Source organism: Anomaloglossus baeobatrachus, chromosome 6 (genome assembly GCF_048569485.1).
Source record: "Anomaloglossus baeobatrachus isolate aAnoBae1 chromosome 6, aAnoBae1.hap1, whole genome shotgun sequence".
In the NCBI taxonomy this organism is placed as follows: Eukaryota; Metazoa; Chordata; class Amphibia; order Anura; family Aromobatidae; genus Anomaloglossus; species Anomaloglossus baeobatrachus.
Genome location: NC_134358.1, coordinates 14,092,740 through 14,112,782, shown reverse-complemented (window position 1 = coordinate 14,112,782; position 20,043 = coordinate 14,092,740). Strand labels below are relative to the sequence as shown.

The 20,043-nt window shown below is 54.1% G+C and overlaps 1 protein-coding gene across 1 annotated transcript in view; it reads left to right on the top strand.

The window, feature by feature from the left end:
• Positions 1 to 1,479: 1,479 nt before the first annotated feature.
• LOC142316956 (uncharacterized) overlaps positions 1,480 to 20,043 on the top strand; it is a 100,968-nt gene continuing 82,404 nt past the window's right edge. Inside the window, exons 1-2 of the mRNA XM_075352782.1 lie at positions 1,480 to 1,702; positions 14,322 to 14,379. Of these exons, the coding sequence (XP_075208897.1) occupies positions 1,532 to 1,702; positions 14,322 to 14,379 (229 nt within the window). The 5' untranslated portion in view covers positions 1,480 to 1,531. The remainder of the gene's footprint in view (positions 1,703 to 14,321; positions 14,380 to 20,043) is intronic.

Genomic DNA, 20,043 nt, shown 5'->3' with positions numbered 1-20,043 from the left:
AGAGGGTGATGGTTATCATAGGGGTATACAGAGGGTGATGGTTATATAGGGGTATATAGAGGGTGATGGTTATTATAGGGGTATACAGAGGGTGATGGTTATATAGGGGGTGATGGTTATATAGAGGGTGATGGTTATATAGGGGTATATAGAGGGTGATGGTTATATAGGGGTATATAGAGGGTGATGGTTATTATAGGGGTATACAGAGGGTGATGGTTATTATAGGGGTAGATAGAGGGTTATGGTTATATAGAGGGTGATGGTTATATAGGTGTATATAGAGGATGATGGTTATTATAGAGGTATATAGAGGGTGATGGTTATTATAGGGGTATATAGAGGGGGATGGTTATTATATAGGGGTATATAGAGGGTGATGGTTATATAGAGGGTGATGGTTATATAGAGGGTGATGGTTATATAGGGGTATATAGAGGGTGATGGTTATCATAGGGGTATACAGAGGGTGATGGTTATATAGGGGTATATAGAGGGTTATGGTTATTATAGGGGTATACAGAGGGTGATGGTTATATAGGGGTATATAGCGGGTGATGGTTATATAGGGGTATACAGAGGGTGATGGTTATATAGGGGTATATAGAGGGTGATGGTTATTATAGGGGTATACAGAGGGTGATGGTTATATAGGGGTATATAGCGGGTGATGGTTATTATAGGGGTATACAGAGGGTGATGGTTATATAGGGGTATATAGCGGGTGATGGTTATATAGGGGTATACAGAGGGTGATGGTTATATAGGGGTATATAGAGGGTGATGGTTATATAGGGGTATATAGAGGGTGATGGTTATCATAGGGGTATATAGCGGGTGATGGTTATATAGGGGTATACAGAGGGTGATGGTTATATAGGGGTATATAGAGGGTGATGGTTATATAGGGGTATATAGAGGGTGATGGTTATCATAGGGGTATATAGCGGGTGATGGTTATATAGGGGTATACAGAGGGTGATGGTTATATAGGGGTATATAGCAGGTGATGGTTATATAGGGGTATATAGAGGGTGATGGTTATCATAGGGGTATATAGCGGGTGATGGTTATATAGGGGTATACAGAGGGTGATGGTTATATAGGGGTATATAGAGGGTGATGGTTATATAGGGGTATATAGAGGGTGATGGTTATCATAGGGGTATATAGCGGGTGATGGTTATATAGGGGTATACAGAGGGTGATGGTTATATAGGGGTATATAGAGGGTGATGGTTATATAGGGGTATATAGAGGGTGATGGTTATTATAGGGGTATATAGCGGGTGATGGTTATATAGGGGTATACAGAGGGTGATGGTTATATAGGGGTATATAGCAGGTGATGGTTATATAGGGGTATATAGAGAGGGATGGTTATATAGGGGTATATAGCGGGGGATGGTTATATAGGGGTATATAGAGGGGGATGGTTATATAGGGGTATATAGCGGGTGATGCAGGGGGAGGAGCTCCCGGTCCCCGTTCTCCTCGGTTTCTCGGCGCTGCAGTCGGTCTCGGCTCCGCCATGTTCGCCTTTTATTCTCTCTTGGTTTATATCATTTACACATTCTTCAGGAAACCTCGATGTGCGGGACGGGACCCCCGAGGAGAAGTCCCCCGAGAAGACCCCCGAGGAGAAGACCCCCGAGCACCGGACCCCCGAGCACCGGACCCCCGAGCACCGGACCCCCCGCAGGTAACGCTCCCGGCAATGCTGCTCCCGTTTATTGCGCTTATGTCTGGGTTAATGTCGTGATATGACGGGACGTGTCAGGACATGTGTGATCGCTCGTCCGCAGGAATCACGCAGCTGCCATCAGTCTAAAACCCCGTGTTTTGGAGAGGTCAGCTCTGCGGCAATGTACAGTCTGATACCAGACCCCGATATAACGGATCCAGGGGCAACATCTCTCCCTGTGCTGTGTCCCTGGGTGATGTGACTGTGCCTGTCCCTGTGCTGTGTCCCTGGGTGATGTGACTGTGCCTGTCCCTGTGCTGTGTCCCTGGGTGATGTGACTGTGCCTGTCCCTGTGCTGTGTCCCTGGGTGATGTGACTGTGCCTGTCCCTGTGCTGTGTCCCTGGGTGATGTGACTGTGCCTGTCCCTGTGCTGTGTCCCTGGGTGATGTGACTGTGCCTGTCCCTGTGCTGTGTCCCTGGGTGATGTGACTGTGCCTGTCCCTGTGCTGTGTCCCTGGGTGATGTGACTGTGCCTGTCCCTGTGCTGTGTCCCTGGGTGATGTGACTGTGCCTGTCCCTGTGCTGTGTCCCTGGGTGATGTGACTGTGCCTGTCCCTGTGCTGTGTTCCTGGGTGATGTGACCGTGCCTGTCCCTGTGCTGTGTCCCTGGGTGATGTGACTGTGCCTGTCCCTGTGCTGTGTCTCTGGTTGATGTGACTGTGCCTGTCCCTGTGCTGTGTCCCCGGGTGATGTGACTGTGCCTGTCCCTGTGCTGTGTCCCTGGGTGATGTGACTGTGCCTGTCCCTGTGCTGTGTCTCTGGTTGATGTGACTGTGCCTGTCCCTGTGCTGTGTCTCTGGTTGATGTGACTGTGCCTGTCCCTGTGCTGTGTCTCTGGTTGATGTGCCTGTCCCTGTGCTGTGTCCCTGGGTGATGTGACCGTGCCTGTCCCTGTGCTGTGTCTCTCGTTGATGTGACTGTGCCTGTCCCTGTGCTGTGTCCCCGGGTGATGTGACTGTGCCTGTCCCTGTGCTGTGTCTCTGGTTGATGTGACTGTGCCTGTCCCTGTGCTGTGTCCCCGGGTGCTGTGACTGTGCCTGTCCCTGTGCTGTGTCCCTGGGTGATGTGACTGTGCCTGTCCCTGTGCTGTGTCCCTGGGGGATGTGACCGTGCCTGTCCCTGTGCTGTGCCCCTGGGTGATGTGACCGTGCCTGTCCCTGTGCTGTGTCCCTGGGTGATGTGACTGTGCCTGTCCCTGTGCTGTGTCCCCGGGTGATGTGACTGTGCCTGTCCCTGTGCTGTGCCCCTGGGTGATGTGACCGTGCCTGTCCCTGTGCTGTGTCTCTGGTTGATGTGACTGTGCCAGTCCCTGTGCTGTGTCTCTGGTTGATGTGATTGTCCATGTTTCTGTGCTGTGTCCCTGGGTGATGTGACTGTGCCTGTCCCTGTGCTGTGTCCCTGGGTAATGTGACTGTGCCTGTCCCTGTGCTGTGTCCCCGGGTGATGTGACTGTGCCTGTCCCTGTGCTGTGTCTCTGCGTTATGTGACTGTGCCTGTCCCTGTGCTGTGTCCCTGGGTGATGTGACTGTGCCTGTCCCTGTGCTGTGTCCCTGGGTGATGTGACTGTGCCTGTCCCTGTGCTGTGTCTCTGCGTTATGTGACTGTGCCTGTCCCTGTGCTGTGTCCCCGGGTGATGTGACTGTGCCTGTCCCTGTGCTGTGTTCCTGGGTGATGTGACTGTGCCTGTCCCTGTGCTGTGTTCCCGGGTGATGTGACTGTGCCTGTCCCTGTGCTGTGTCCCCAGGTGATGTGACTGAGCCAGTCCCTGTGCTGTGTCCCTGGGTGATGTGACTGTGCCTGTCCCTGTGCTGTGTCCCTGGGTGATGTGACTGTGCCTGTCCCTGTGCTGTGCCCCTGGGTGATGTGACCGTGCCTGTCCCTGTGCTGTGTCTCTGGTTGATGTGACTGTGCCAGTCCCTGTGCTGTGTCTCTGGTTGATGTGATTGTCCATGTTTCTGTGCTGTGTCCCTGGGTGATGTGACTGTGCCTGTCCCTGTGCTGTGTCCCTGGGTAATGTGACTGTGCCTGTCCCTGTGCTGTGTCCCCGGGTGATGTGACTGTGCCTGTCCCTGTGCTGTGTCTCTGCGTTATGTGACTGTGCCTGTCCCTGTGCTGTGTCCCTGGGTGATGTGACTGTGCCTGTCCCTGTGCTGTGTCCCTGCGTGATGTGACTGTGCCTGTCCCTGTGCTGTGTTCCTGGGTGATGTGACTGTGCCTGTCCCTGTGCTGTGTTCCCGGGTGATGTGACTGTGCCTGTCCCTGTGCTGTGTCCCCAGGTGATGTGACTGAGCCTGTCCCTGTGCTGTGTCCCTGGGTGATGTGACTGTGCCTGTCCCTGTGCTGTGTCCCTGGGTGATGTGACTGTGCCTGTCCCTGTGCTGTGTCCCTGGGTAATGTGACTGTGCCTGTCCCTGTGCTGTGTTCCTGGGTGATGTGACTGTGCCTGTCCCTGTGCTGTGTCCCTGGGTGATGTGACTGTGCCTGTCCCTGTGCTGTGTCCCCAGGTGATGTGACTGAGCCTGTCCCTGTGCTGTGTCCCTGGGTGATGTGACTGTGCTTGTCCCTGTGCTGTGCCCCTGGGTGATGTGACCGTGCCTGTCCCTGTGCTGTGTCTCTGGTTGATGTGACTGTGCCAGTCCCTGTGCTGTGTCTCTGGTTGATGTGATTGTCCATGTTTCTGTGCTGTGTCCCTGGGTGATGTGACTGTGCCTGTCCCTGTGCTGTGTCTCTGGGTGATGTGACTGTGCTTGTCCCTGTGCTGTGTCCCTGGGTAATGTGACTGTGCCTGTCCCTGTGCTGTGTCCCCGGGTGATGTGAGTGTGCCTGTCCCTGTGCTGTGTTCCCGGGTGATGTGACTGTGCCTGTCCCTGTGCTGTGTCCCCAGGTGATGTGACTGAGCCTGTCCCTGTGCTGTGTCCCTGGGTGATGTGACTGTGCCTGTCCCTGTGCTGTGTCCCTGGGTGATGTGACTGTGCCTGTCCCTGTGCTGTGCCCCTGGGTGATGTGACCGTGCCTGTCCCTGTGCTGTGTCTCTGGTTGATGTGACTGTGCCAGTCCCTGTGCTGTGTCTCTGGTTGATGTGATTGTCCATGTTTCTGTGCTGTGTCCCTGGGTGATGTGACTGTGCCTGTCCCTGTGCTGTGTCCCTGGGTAATGTGACTGTGCCTGTCCCTGTGCTGTGTCCCCGGGTGATGTGACTGTGCCTGTCCCTGTGCTGTGTCTCTGCGTTATGTGACTGTGCCTGTCCCTGTGCTGTGTCCCTGGGTGATGTGACTGTGCCTGTCCCTGTGCTGTGTCCCTGCGTGATGTGACTGTGCCTGTCCCTGTGCTGTGTTCCTGGGTTATGTGACTGTGCCTGTCCCTGTGCTGTGTTCCCGGGTGATGTGACTGTGCCTGTCCCTGTGCTGTGTCCCCAGGTGATGTGACTGAGCCTGTCCCTGTGCTGTGTCCCTGGGTGATGTGACTGTGCCTGTCCCTGTGCTGTGTCCCTGGGTGATGTGACTGTGCCTGTCCCTGTGCTGTGCCCCTGGGTGATGTGACCGTGCCTGTCCCTGTGCTGTGTCTCTGGTTGATGTGACTGTGCCAGTCCCTGTGCTGTGTCTCTGGTTGATGTGATTGTCCATGTTTCTGTGCTGTGTCCCTGGGTGATGTGACTGTGCCTGTCCCTGTGCTGTGTCCCTGGGTAATGTGACTGTGCCTGTCCCTGTGCTGTGTTCCTGGGTGATGTGACTGTGCCTGTCCCTGTGCTGTGTCCCTGGGTGATGTGACTGTGCCTGTCCCTGTGCTGTGTCCCCAGGTGATGTGACTGAGCCTGTCCCTGTGCTGTGTCCCTGGGTGATGTGACTGTGCCTGTCCCTGTGCTGTGTCCCTGGGTGATGTGACTGTGCCTGTCCCTGTGCTGTGCCCCTGGGTGATGTGACCGTGCCTGTCCCTGTGCTGTGTCTCTGGTTGATGTGACTGTGCCAGTCCCTGTGCTGTGTCTCTGGTTGATGTGATTGTCCATGTTTCTGTGCTGTGTCCCTGGGTGATGTGACTGTGCCTGTCCCTGTGCTGTGTCCCTGGGTAATGTGACTGTGCCTGTCCCTGTGCTGTGTCCCCGGGTGATGTGACTGTGCCTGTCCCTGTGCTGTGTCCCTGGGTGATGTGACTGTGCCTGTCCCTGTGCTGTGTCCCTGGGTGATGTGACTGTGCCTGTCCCTGTGCTGTTTCCCTGGGTGATGTGACTTTGCTTGTCCCTGTGCTGTGCCCCTGGGTGATGTGACCGTGCCTGTCCCTGTGCTGTGTCTCTGGTTGATGTGACTGTGCCAGTCCCTGTGCTGTGTCTCTGGTTGATGTGATTGTCCATGTTTCTGTGCTGTGTCCCTGGGTGATGTGACTGTGCCTGTCCCTGTGCTGTGTCTCTGGGTGATGTGACTGTGCTTGTCCCTGTGCTGTGTCCCTGGGTAATGTGACTGTGCCTGTCCCTGTGCTGTGTCCCCGGGTGATGTGAGTGTGCCTGTCCCTGTGCTGTGTCTCTGCGTTATGTGACTGTGCCTGTCCCTGTGCTGTGTCCCTGGGTGATGTGACTGTGCCTGTCCCTGTGCTGTGTCCCTGCGTGATGTGACTGTGCCTGTCCCTGTGCTGTGTTCCTGGGTGATGTGACTGTGCCTGTCCCTGTGCTGTGTTCCCGGGTGATGTGACTGTGCCTGTCCCTGTGCTGTGTCCCCAGGTGATGTGACTGAGCCTGTCCCTGTGCTGTGTCCCTGGGTGATGTGACTGTGCCTGTCCCTGTGCTGTGTCCCTGGGTGATGTGACTGTGCCTGTCCCTGTGCTGTGCCCCTGAGTGAAGTGACCGTGCCTGTCCCTGTGCTGTGTCCCTGGGTGATGTGACTGTGCCTGTCCCTGTGCTGTGTCTCTGGTTGATGTGACTGTGCCAGTCCCTGTGCTGTGTCTCTGGTTGATGTGATTGTCCATGTTTCTGTGCTGTGTCCCTGGGTGATGTGACTGTGCCTGTCCCTGTGCTATGTTCCTGGGTGATGTGACTGTGCCTGTCCCTGTGCTGTGTCCCTGGGTAATGTGACTGTGCCTGTCCCTGTGCTGTGTCCCTGGGTGATGTGACTGTGCCTGTCCCTGTGCTGTGTCCCTGGGTGATGTGACTGTGCCTGTCCCTGTGCTGTGTCCCTGGGTAATGTGACTGTGCCTGTCCCTGTGCTGTGTCCCCGGGTGATGTGACTGTGCCTGTCCCTGTGCTGTGTCTCTGCGTTATGTGACTGTGCCTGTCCCTGTGCTGTGTCCCTGGGTGATGTGACTGTGCCTGTCCCTGTGCTGTGTCCCTGCGTGATGTGACTGTGCCTGTCCCTGTGCTGTGTTCCTGGGTGATGTGACTGTGCCTGTCCCTGTGCTGTGTTCCCGGGTGATGTGACTGTGCCTGTCCCTGTGCTGTGTCCCCAGGTGATGTGACTGAGCCTGTCCCTGTGCTGTGTCCCTGGGTGATGTGACTGTGCCTGTCCCTGTGCTGTGTCCCTGGGTGATGTGACTGTGCCTGTCCCTGTGCTGTGCCCCTGGGTGATGTGACCGTGCCTGTCCCTGTGCTGTGTCTCTGGTTGATGTGACTGTGCCAGTCCCTGTGCTGTGTCTCTGGTTGATGTGATTGTCCATGTTTCTGTGCTGTGTCCCTGGGTGATGTGACTGTGCCTGTCCCTGTGCTGTGTCCCTGGGTAATGTGACTGTGCCTGTCCCTGTGCTGTGTCCCCAGGTGATGTGACTGAGCCTGTCCCTGTGCTGTGTCCCTGGGTGATGTGACTGTGCCTGTCCCTGTGCTGTGTCCCTGGGTGATGTGACTGTGCCTGTCCCTGTGCTGTGCCCCTGGGTGATGTGACCGTGCCTGTCCCTGTGCTGTGTCTCTGGTTGATGTGACTGTGCCAGTCCCTGTGCTGTGTCTCTGGTTGATGTGATTGTCCATGTTTCTGTGCTGTGTCCCTGGGTGATGTGACTGTGCCTGTCCCTGTGCTGTGTTCCTGGGTGATGTGACTGTGCCTGTCCCTGTGCTGTGTTCCTGGGTGATGTGACTGTGCCTGTCCCTGTGATGTGTCCCTGGGTGATGTGACTGTGCCTGTCCCTGTGCTGTGTCTCTGGTTGATGTGATTGTCCATGTTTCTGTGCTGTGTCCCTGGGTGATGTGACTGAGCCTGTCCCTGTGCTGTGTCCCTGGGTGATGTGACTGTGCCTGTCCCTGTGCTGTGTCCCTGGGTGATGTGACTGTGCCTGTCCCTGTGCTGTGCCCCTGGGTGATGTGACCGTGCCTGTCCCTGTGCTGTGTCTCTGGTTGATGTGATTGTCCATGTTTCTGTGCTGTGTCCCTGGGTGATGTGACTGTGCCTGTCCCTGTGCTGTGTCCCTGGGTAATGTGACTGTGCCTGTCCCTGTGCTGTGTCCCCGAGTGATGTGACTGTGCCTGTCCCTGTGCTGTGTCCCTGGGTGATGTGACTGTGCCTGTCCCTGTGCTGTGTCCCTGGGTGATGTGACTGTGCCTGTCCCTGTGCTGTGTCCCTGGGTGATGTGACTTTGCTTGTCCCTGTGCTGTGCCCCTGGGTGATGTGACCGTGCCTGTCCCTGTGCTGTGTCTCTGGTTGATGTGACTGTGCCTGTCCCTGTGCTGTGTCTCTGGTTGATGTGATTGTCCATGTTTCTGTGCTGTGTCCCTGGGTGATGTGACTGTGCCTGTCCCTGTGCTGTGTCCCTGGGTAATGTGACTGTGCCTGTCCCTGTGCTGTGTCCCCGGGTGATGTGACTGTGCCTGTCCCTGTGCTGTGTCTCTGCGTTATGTGACTGTGCCTGTCCCTGTGCTGTGTCCCTGGGTGATGTGACTGTGCCTGTCCCTGTGCTGTGTCCCTGCGTGATGTGACTGTGCCTGTCCCTGTGCTGTGTTCCTGGGTGATGTGACTGTGCCTGTCCCTGTGCTGTGTTCCCGGGTGATGTGACTGTGCCTGTCCCTGTGCTGTGTCCCCAGGTGATGTGACTGAGCCTGTCCCTGTGCTGTGTCCCTGGGTGATGTGACTGTGCCTGTCCCTGTGCTGTGTCCCTGGGTGATGTGACTGTGCCTGTCCCTGTGCTGTGCCCCTGAGTGATGTGACCGTGCCTGTCCCTGTGCTGTGTCTCTGGTTGATGTGACTGTGCCAGTCCCTGTGCTGTGTCTCTGGTTGATGTGATTGTCCATGTTTCTGTGCTGTGTCCCTGGGTGATGTGACTGTGCCTGTCCCTGTGCTGTGTCCCTGGGTAATGTGACTGTGCCTGTCCCTGTGCTGTGTCCCCGGGTGATGTGACTGTGCCTGTCCCTGTGCTGTGTCTCTGCGTTATGTGACTGTGCCTGTCCCTGTGCTGTGTCCCTGGGTGATGTGACTGTGCCTGTCCCTGTGCTGTGTCCCTGCGTGATGTGACTGTGCCTGTCCCTGTGCTGTGTTCCTGGGTGATGTGACTGTGCCTGTCCCTGTGCTGTGTTCCCGGGTGATGTGACTGTGCCTGTCCCTGTGCTGTGTCCCCAGGTGATGTGACTGAGCCTGTCCCTGTGCTGTGTCCCTGGGTGATGTGACTGTGCCTGTCCCTGTGCTGTGTCCCTGGGTGATGTGACTGTGCCTGTCCCTGTCCTGTGCCCCTGGGTGATGTGACCGTGCCTGTCCCTGTGCTGTGTCTCTGGTTGATGTGACTGTGCCAGTCCCTGTGCTGTGTCTCTGGTTGATGTGATTGTCCATGTTTCTGTGCTGTGTCCCTGGGTGATGTGACTGTGCCTGTCCCTGTGCTGTGTCCCTGGGTAATGTGACTGTGCCTGTCCCTGTGCTGTGTCCCCGGGTGATGTGACTGTGCCTGTCCCTGTGCTGTGTCTCTGCGTTATGTGACTGTGCCTGTCCCTGTGCTGTGTCCCTGGGTGATGTGACTGTGCCTGTCCCTGTGCTGTGTCCCTGCGTGATGTGACTGTGCCTGTCCCTGTGCTGTGTTCCTGGGTGATGTGACTGTGCCTGTCCCTGTGCTGTGTTCCCGGGTGATGTGACTGTGCCTGTCCCTGTGCTGTGTCCCCAGGTGATGTGACTGTGCCTGTCCCTGTGCTGTGTTCCCGGGTGATGTGACTGTGCTTGTCCCTGTGCTGTGTCCCTGTGTGATGTGACTGTGCCTGTCCCTGTGCTGTGTCCCTGGGTGATGTGACTGTGCTTGTCCCTGTGCCGTGTCCCTGGGTGATGTGACTGTGCCTGTCCCTGTGCTGTGTTCCCGGGTGATGTGACTGTGCCTGTCCCTGTGCTGTGTCCCCAGGTGATGTGACTGTGCCTGTCCCTGTGCTGTGTTCCTGTGTGATGTGACTGTGCCTGTCCCTGTGCTGTGTCCCTGCGTGATGTTATGTGCCTGTCCCTGTGCTGTGTCCCTGGGTGATGTGACTGTGCCTGTCCCTGTGCTGTGTCCCTGGGTAATGTGACTGTGCCTGTCCCTGTGCTGTGTCCCCGGGTGATATGACTGTGCCTGTCCCTGTGCTGTGTCTCTGCGTTATGTGACTGTGCCTGTCCCTGTGCTGTGTCCCTGGGTGATGTGACTGTGCCTGTCCCTGTGCTGTGTCCCTGCGTGATGTGACTGTGCCTGTCCCTGTGCTGTGTTCCCGGGTGATGTGACTGTGCCTGTCCCTGTGCTGTGTTCCCGGGTGATGTGACTGTGCCTGTCCCTGTGCTGTGTCCCCAGGTGATGTGACTGTGCCTGTCCCTGTGCTGTGTTCCCGGGTGATGTGACTGTGCCTGTCCCTGTGCTGTGTCCCTGTGTGATGTGACTGTGCCTGTCCCTGTGCTGTGTCCCTGGGTGATGTGACTGTGCCTGTCCCTGTGCCGTGTCCCTGGGTGATGTGACTGTGCCTGTCCCTGTGCTGTGTCCCTGGGTGATGTGACTGTGCCTGTCCCTGTGCTGTGTCTCTGCGTTATGTGACTGTGCCTGTCCCTGTGCTGTGTCCCTGGGTGATGTGACTGTGCCTGTCCCTGTGCTGTGTCCCTGGGTGATGTGACTGTGCCTGTCCCTGTGCTGTGACCCTGCGTGATGTGACTGTGCCTGTCCCTGTGCTGTGTTCCTGGGTGATGTGACTGTGCCTGTCCTTGTGCTGTGTTCCCGGGTGATGTGACTGTGCCTGTCCCTGTGCTGTGTCCCCAGGTGATGTGACTGTGCCTGTCCCTGTTCTGTGTTCCTGGGTGATGTGAATGTGCCTGTCCCTGTGCTGTGTCCCTGAGTGATGTGACTGTGCCTGTCCCTGTGCTGCGTCTCTGCGTGATGTGACTGTGCCTGTCCCTGTGCTGTGTCCCTGCGTGATGTGACTGTGCCTGTCCCTGTGCTGTCTTCTTGGGTGATGTGACTGTGCCTGTCCCTGTGCTGTGTCCTTGGGTGATGTGACTGTACCTGTCCCTGTCCTGTGTTCCCGGGTGATGTGACTGTGCCTGTCCCTGTGCTGTGTCCCCGGGTGATGTGACTGTGCCTGTCCCTGTGCTGTGTTCCCGGGTGATGTGACTGTGCCTGTCCCTGTGCTGTGTCCCTGTGTGATGTGACTGTGCCTGTCCCTGTGCTGTGTCCCTGGGTGATGTGACTGTGCCTGTCCCTGTGCTGTGTTCCTGGATGATGTGACTGTGCCTGTCCCTGTGCTGTGTCCCTGGGTGAGGTGACTGTGCCTGTCCCTGTGCTGTGTCCCTGGGTGATGTGACCGTGTCTGTACCTGTGCTGTGTCCCTGGGTGATGTGACTGTGCCTGTCCCTGTGCTGTGTCCCTGGGTGATGTGACCGTGCCTGTCCCTGTGCTGTGTCCCTGGGTGATGTGACTGTGCCTGTCCCTGTGCTGTGTTCCTGGGTGATGTGAATGTGCCTGTCCCTGTGCTGTGTTCCTGGGTGATGTGATTGTGCCTGTCCCTGTGCTGTGTCCCTGGGTAATGTGACTGTGCCTGTCCCTGTGCTGTGTCTTTGGGTGATGTGACCGTGCCTGTCCCTGTGCTGTGTCCCTGGGTGATGTGACCGTGCCTGTCCCTGTGCTGTGTCTCTGGTTGATGTGATTGTCCATGTTTCTGTGCTGTGTTCCTGGGTGATATGACCGTGCCTGTCCCTGTGCTGTGCCCCTGGGTGATGTGACTGTGCCCGTCCCTGTGCTGTGTCTGCGGGTGATGTGATTGTGCCTGTCCCTGTGCTGTGTCCCTGGGTGATTTGACCGTGTCTGTCCCTGTGCTGTTTCCCTGGGTGATGTGACCGTGCCTGTCCCTGTGCTGTTTCCCTGGGTGATGTGACCGTGCCTGTCCCTGTGCTGTGCCCCTGGGTGATGTGACTGTGCCTGTCCCTGTGCTGTGTCTGCGGGTGATGTGATTGTGCCTGTCCCTGTGCTGTGTCCCTGGGTGATGTGACTGTGCCTGTCCCTGTGCTGTGTCCCTGGGTGATGTGACCGTGCCTGTCCCTGTGCTGTTTCCCTGGGTGATGTGACCGTGCCTGTCCCTGTGCTGTGCCCCTGGGTGATGTGACCGTGCCTGTCCCTGTGCTGTGCCCCTGGGTGATGTGACTGTGCCCGTCCCTGTGCTGTGTCTGCGGGTGATGTGATTGTGCCTGTCCCTTTGCTGTGTCCCTGGGTGATGTGACCGTGTCTGTCCCTGTGCTGTTTCCCTGGGTGATGTGACCGTGCCTGTCCCTGTGCTGTGCCCCTGGGTGATGTGACCGTGCCTGTCCCTGTGCTGTTTCCCTGGGTGATGTGACCGTGCCTGTCCCTGTGCTGTGTTCCTGGGTGATGTGACTGTGCCTGTCCCTGTGCTGTGTCCCTGGGTGATGTGACTGTGCCTGTCCCTGTGCTGTTTCCCTGGGTGATGTGACTGTGCCTGTCCCTGTGCTGTTTCCCTGGGTGATGTGACTGTGCCTGTCCCTGTGCTGTGTTCCTGGGTGATGTGACCGTGCCTGTCCCTGTGCTGTGTTCCTGGGTGATGTGACCGTGCCTGTCCCTGTGCTGTGTTCCTGGGTGATGTGACTGTGCCTGTCCCTGTGCTGTGTCTGCGGGTGATGTGATTGTGCCTGTCCCTGTGCTGTGTCCCTGGGTGATGTGACTGTGCCTGTCCCTGTGCTGTGTCCCTGGGTGATGTGACTGTGCCTGTCCCTGTGCTGTGTCCCTGGGTGATGTGACTGTGCCTGTCCCTGTGCTGTGTCCCTGGGTGATGTGACTGTGCCTGTCCCTGTGCTGTGTTCCTGGGTGATGTGACCGTGCCTGTCCCTGTGCTGTTTCCCTGGGTGATGTGACCGTGCCTGTCCCTGTGCTGTGCCCCTGGGTGATGTGACCGTGCCTGTCCCTGTGCTGTGTCCCTGGGTGATGTGACTGTGCCTGTCCCTGTGCTGTGTCCCTGGGTGATGTGACCGTGCCTGTCCCTGTGCTGTTTCCCTGGGTGATGTGACCGGGCCTGTCCCTGTGCTGTGTCCCCGGGTGATGTGACTGTGCCTGTCCCTGTGCTGTGTCCCTGGGTGATGTGACTGTGCCTGTCCCTGTGCTGTGTCCCTGGGTGATGTGACCGTGCCTGTCCCTGTGCTGTTTCCCTGGGTGATGTGACCGGGCCTGTCCCTGTGCTGTGTCCCCGGGTGATGTGACTGTGCCTGTCCCTGTGCTGTGTCCCTGGGTGATGTGACTGTGCCTGTCCCTGTGCTGTGCCCCTGGGTGATGTGACTGTGCCTGTCCCTGTGCTGTGTCCCTGGGTGATGTGACCGTGCCTGTCCCTGTGCTGTGTCCCTGGGTGATGTGACTGTGCCTGTCCCTGTGCTGTGTCCCTGGGTGATGTGACCGTGCCTGTCCCTGTGCTGTGCCCCTGGGTGATGTGACCGTGCCTGTCCCTGTGCTGTGTCCCTGGGTGATGTGACTGTGCCTGTCCCTGTGCTGTGTCCCTGGGTGATGTGACTGTGCCTGTCCCTGTGCTGTGTCCCCGGGTGATGTGACCGTGCCTGTCCCTGTGCTGTTTCCCTGGGTGATGTGACCGGGCCTGTCCCTGTGCTGTGTCCCCGGGTGATGTGACCGTGCCTGTCCCTGTGCTGTTTCCCTGGGTGATGTGACCGTGCCTGTCCCTGTGCTGTGTCCCTGGGTGATGTGACTGTGCCTGTCCCTGTGCTGTTTCCCTGGGTGATGTGACCGGGCCTGTCCCTGTGCTGTGTCCCCGGGTGATGTGACCGTGCCTGTCCCTGTGCTGTTTCCCTGGGTGATGTGACCGTGCCTGTCCCTGTGCTGTGTCCCTGGGTGATGTGACTGTGCCTGTCCCTGTGCTGTGTCCCTGGGTGATGTGACCGTGCCTGTCCCTGTGCTGTGCTGTGTATGGAAGTATTGTTTGTGCTGTATGTGGCAGTATTATATTTACACCATATATTAATATGAGAATATTATGTGGGTTGTGTATTTTCCTTGCACCCTACCTGGCAGTTTTATATTGGCAGCTGTGATGGTTTTGGACATTGGCGGAACTAATCGTGTTGGGTCGAGTGACGTCTTGAGCACGATAACGTCACAGACCATCAGACAATGAGGCATGGAGAGGCGCTGTCCATGGAGCTGACAATCTGATCTACTCTCCTTTATCTTGTGTAGGACGAAAAAAAAAAATCCAATCACGGTTCTCTGTGGACGGAGCTCGACGATCTGGAGAGTAAGTGATATATATGCAGGCGATGCATCCTAATAATGTAAGCTGGTGGAAAAGTTATATGTGACCGGGCAGGTGGGGAGCGGACTCCTGAGCATCCGGCTCCGGTGAGTGTATTATTACAGTAGTGATCAGGCAGGTGGGGAGCGGACTCCTGATCATCTAGCTCCAGTGAGTGTATTATTACAGTAGTGATCAGGCAGGTGGGGAGCGGACTCCTGATCATCTGGCTCCGGTGAAAGTATTATTAAAGTAGTGATCAGGCAGGTGGGGAGCGGACTCCTGATCATCCGGCTCCGGTGAGTGTATTATTACAGTAGTGGGTCAGGCAGGTGTTGAGCGGACTCCTGATCATCCGGATCAAAGTATTATTACAGTAGTGATCAGGCAGGTGGAGAGCGGACTCCTGATCATCCGGCTCCGGTGAGTGTATTATTACAGTAGTGATCAGGCAGGTGGGGAGCGGACTCCTGATCATCTGGCTCCGGTGAGTATATTATTACAGTAGTGGATCAGGCAGGTGGGGAGTGGACTCCTGATCATCTGGCTCCGGTGAGTATATTATTACAGTAGTGGATCAGGCAGGTGGGGAGTGGACTCCTGATCATCTGGCTCCGGTGAGTGTATTATTACAGTAGTGATCAGGCAGGTGTTGAGCGGACTCCTGATCATCCGGCTCCGGTGAGTGTATTATTACAGTAGTGATCAGGCAGGTGGGGAGCGGACTCCTGATCATCTGGCCACGGTGAGTGTATTATTACAGTAGTGATCAGGCAGGTGTGGAGTGGACTCCTGATCATCTGGCTCCGGTGAGTGTATTATTACAGTAGTGGGTCAGGCAGGTGGGGAGCGGACTCCTGATCATCTGGCTCCGGTGAGTGTATTATTACAGTAGTGATCAGGCAGGTGGGGAGCGGACTCCTGATCATCTGGCTCCGGTGAGTGTATTATTACAGTAGTGGGTCAGGCAGGTGGGGAGCGGACTAGAGTTGAGCGCGGTTCGTGGTTCGTGGTTCTCCAGTTCGCGGCTCGAGTGATTTTGGGGCATGTTCTAGATCGAACTAGAACTCGAGCTTTTTGCAAAAGCTCGGTAGTTCTAGAAACGTTCGAGAACGGTTCTAGCAGCCAAAAAACAGCTAAATCATAGCTTGGTTTCTGCTGTAATAGTGTAAGTCACTCTGTGAATCAAACTATTATCACATTTCAGTGTATAGTGTGCGTGAACAGCGCCTTCAGATCACTGCTGTTTCTATAATGGCGATCGCCATTTTTTTTTTTTTTTTTTCTTGTCTTCCTTCCCTAAGCGCGCGCGTCTTGTGGGGCGGGCCAGCATGTCAGCCAATCCCAGACACACACACAGCTAAGTGGACTTTGAGCCAGAGAAGCAACGGCATGTGTGATAGGATCTGCATGTCACATGTCCCTGCATTATAAAACCGGACATTTTCTTCACGGACGCCATTATCTGCCTTCTGCGTCTTTGGTGTCAGACATCACTGTCGCAGCTCCGTCTTCCTGAGTCCTATAGCCGATACAGCTGTATGCGCTGCATACACAGCGTTAGACAGCTTAGGGAGAGCACTTTATAGCAGTCCTTTTAAGGGCTCCAACCGGCAGGGTCAGAGAGCCATAGGTGACAGGTCCTGCAAACAGCAACAGCGTCTGTGTAGCCCAGGTCAGGGATTTCCTCCCTGCATTTCACCATTAGGAGGGAATAGAAAGGCAGTCTTCCATTCCTCTACCCAGAGCACCACAATCCTGCCACTGTACCCTCTTGTCCTCTGCACACTCCAACTGATAACTAAGCCATTATACTAGCAAACAGTCAGTGTACCTAGTGGCATCCTATACGTGGCTATTGGACTTTGCTATAGTCCCACTAGTGCAAAGACATTTGCATAGCGCGTCTGCCGGCATTGCACACTCAAACTCATTTTAACTAAGCCATTATACTAGCAAACACTCAGTGTACCTAGTGGCATCCTATACGTGGCTATTGGACTTTGCTATAGTCCCACTAGTGCAAAGACATTTGCAGAGCGCGTCTGCCTGCATTGCACACTACAACTCATTCTAACCAAGCCATTATACTAGCAAACACTCAGTGTACCTAGTGGCATCCTATACGTGGCTATTGGACTTTGCTATAGTCCCACTAGTGCAAAGACATTTGCATAGCGCGTCTGCCGGCATTGCACACTCAAACTCATTTTAACTAAGCCATTATACTAGCAAACACTCAGTGTACCTAGTGGCATCCTATACGTGGCTATTGGACTTTGCTATAGTCCCACTAGTGCAAAGACATTTGCAGAGCGCGTCTGCCTGCATTGCACACTACAACTCATTCTAACCAAGCCATTATACTAGCAAACACTCAGTGTACCTAGTGGCATCCTATACGTGGCTATTGGACTTTGCTATAGTCCCACTAGTGCAAAGACATTTGCATAGCGCGTCTGCCGGCATTGCACACTCAAACTCATTTTAACTAAGCCATTATACTAGCAAACACTCAGTGTACCTAGTGGCATCCTATACGTGGCTATTGGACTTTGCTATAGTCCCACTAGTGCAAAGACATTTGCATAGCGCGTCTGCCTGCATTGCACACTACAACTCATTCTAACCAAGCCATTAGACTAGCAAACACTCAGTGTACCTAGTGGCATCCTATACGTGGCTATTGGACTTTGCTATAGTCCCACTAGTGCAAAGACATTTGCATAGCGCGTCTGCCTGCATTGCACACTCAAACTCATTTTAACTAAGCCATTATACTAGCAAACACTCAGTGTACCTAGTGGCATCCTATACGTGGCTATTGGACTTTGCTATAGTCCCACTAGTGCAAAGACATTAGCAGAGCACATCTGCCTGCATTGCACACTACAACTCATTCTAACCAAGCCATTATACTAGCAAACACTCAGTGTACCTAGTGGCATCCTATACGTGGCTATTGGACTTTGCTATAGTCCCACTAGTGCAAAGACATTTGCAGAGCACGTCTGCCTGCATTGCACACTCCAACTCATTAAAACCAAGCCATTATACTAGCAAACACTCAGTGTACCTAGTGGCATCCTATACGTGGCTATTGGACTTTGCTATAGTCCCACTAGTGCAAAGACATTTGCATAGCGCGTCTGCCTGCATTGCACACTCAAACTCATTTTAACTAAGCCATTATACTAGCAAACACTCAGTGTACCTAGTTGTATCCTAAACGTGGCTATTGTACTTTTGTCAATTCACAGTATTGGAACGATATTTGCAGCACGTCTGCCTGCATTGCACACTCTAACTTTTTTAAACTCAGCCATTTATAGTAGCAAACACTCAGTGTACCTAGTTGTATCCTAAACGTGGCTATTGTACTTTTGTCAATTCACAGTATTGGAACGTTATTTGCAGCACGTCTGCCTGCATTGCACACTCAAACTTTTTTAAACTCAGCCATTATACTAGCAAACACTCACTGTACCTAGTTGTATCCTAAACGTGGCTATTGTACTTTTGTCTATTCACAGTATTGGAACGTTATTTGCAGCACGTCTGCCTGCATTGCACACTCTAACTTTTTTAAACTCAGCCATTATACTAGCAAACACTCACTGTACCTAGTTGTATCCTAAACGTGGCTATTGTACTTTTGTCAATTCACAGTATTGGAACGTTATTTGCAGCACGTCTGCCTGCATTGCACACTCAAACTTTTTTAAACTCAGCCATTATACTAGCAAACACTCACTGTACCTAGTTGTATCCTAAACGTGGCTATTGTACTTTTGTCTATTCACAGTATTGGAACGTTATTTGCAGCACGTCTGCCTGCATTGCACACTCTAACTTTTTTAAACTCAGCCATTATACTAGCAAACACTCACTGTACCTAGTTGTATCCTAAACGTGGCTATTGTACTTTTGTCAATTCACAGTATTGGAACGTTATTTGCAGCACGTCTGCCTGCATTGCACACTCAAACTTTTTTAAACTCAGCCATTTATAGTAGCAAACACTCAGTGTACCTAGTTGTATCCTAAACGTGGCTATTGTACTTTTGTCTATTCACAGTATTGGAACGATATTTGCAGCACGTCTGCCTGCATTGCACACTCTAACTTTTTTAAACTCAGCCATTATACTAGCAAACACTCACTGTACCTAGTTGTATCCTAAACGTGGCTATTGTACTTTTGTCAATTCACAGTATTGGAACGTTATTTGCAGCACGTCTGCCTGCATTGCACACTCAAACTTTTTTAAACTCAGCCATTTATAGTAGCAAACACTCAGTGTACCTAGTTGTATCCTAAACGTGGCTATTGTACTTTTGTCTATTCACACTACTGCAAATCTATGTGCAGCACCTCTGCATGACAACCTCGTGCTCTGTTTTTAATAAGCTATAATGATAGCACAAAATACTGCCATTTTGTGGCATCATAGAACTGGCTGTTGTATTCCATTAGTGCCCCACTGGTGACAAGCTATTTCTAGCACCTCTACATCACACCCTCATGCACATTTAGCTACGCTAATGTTATAGCAAACTCATGGAATTCATTGCTGCATTTCATAATTCGGAGGGATAGAAAGTCAGGCTTCCTTTAGCTTTTCCTTCTGTTCATAGACAGCATCTCCAAGACAAATTTCCCCTCCACGTCTAAGTGTGGAGAGGCAGCTAGTGCGCATGCGTGTGCCGATGTACCCCAGCTGCAGCATAATTACAGTGTTTCGCCTAGTGAGTATGCTCAGCCTGACTGTGCCATTCCTGACGCTAAGTCTTCATTTCGGGATACAGCGCATGCTCCCACACTAAGTGTGAAAAGCCTCTTTGCACAGGTGCTTGCATTCTGTGCCGGGTCTAAGTCCTGTTTTGTGCCTAGACACCATGCTAAAGCTGATAGTCTTTTTTCAGAGACTGTATTTCATGCTACTGAGCATGCTCAGGCACTTCCTGCATCAGAGACTAGGTCCGGTAATGAACTCTTTGGCCCTGGCCCTGATGTGGGGGTCCCATATAGACCACAGGGCATCAGGTGTCCTCCCAAATGGCTTGCAGAGGCCCACACCTATGACTTGTCACCGCATTATTGATGGTCAGACGATGACTGGTGAGGTGTTTGGGTCATGGCAGCCATGAGGTCATCATTGAAGTTGCGTTTCCAAATAGGACGCTAGTTATGCCACTCATGACGTGTCACTCTGCTTTTGTCTCCAGGAGGTGCATTGTGGTTCACCCTGGTTTGGGGCGGACCCAGGTTATAAAAGGGGCTGGAGCCAACAAGGAGGTGCGCAGTCTTCTATTATGCTCCGAAAGAGCACACCTCCATGTGTTGAACCCATTGCGGCTTTAGGCCAGAGGTAGGCAGGGATAGGGTGGTGGATGCAGGCCACCACCACAGTTGGTAACGCAGAACGGTTAAGACCAGCTCCTGTCCTAACAGTCCTGCTTGTGCAGCCCAGTGGCATTAACAGGCCTGCTGCTGCTGATGCGCCTGCTGTCCACAGGTGTGGCCCCTACGCACACGGTCAGCGTACTCAATGGCCCCTGTGTTGTTAACAGGGAGTTCCTGGGCTGGGTGGGCATGTGGACCCTGTGACGCTAACAGGGCTCACAGTCTCCAGATCCGAATGGCGTCTAACTCGGTTCAGGCTAC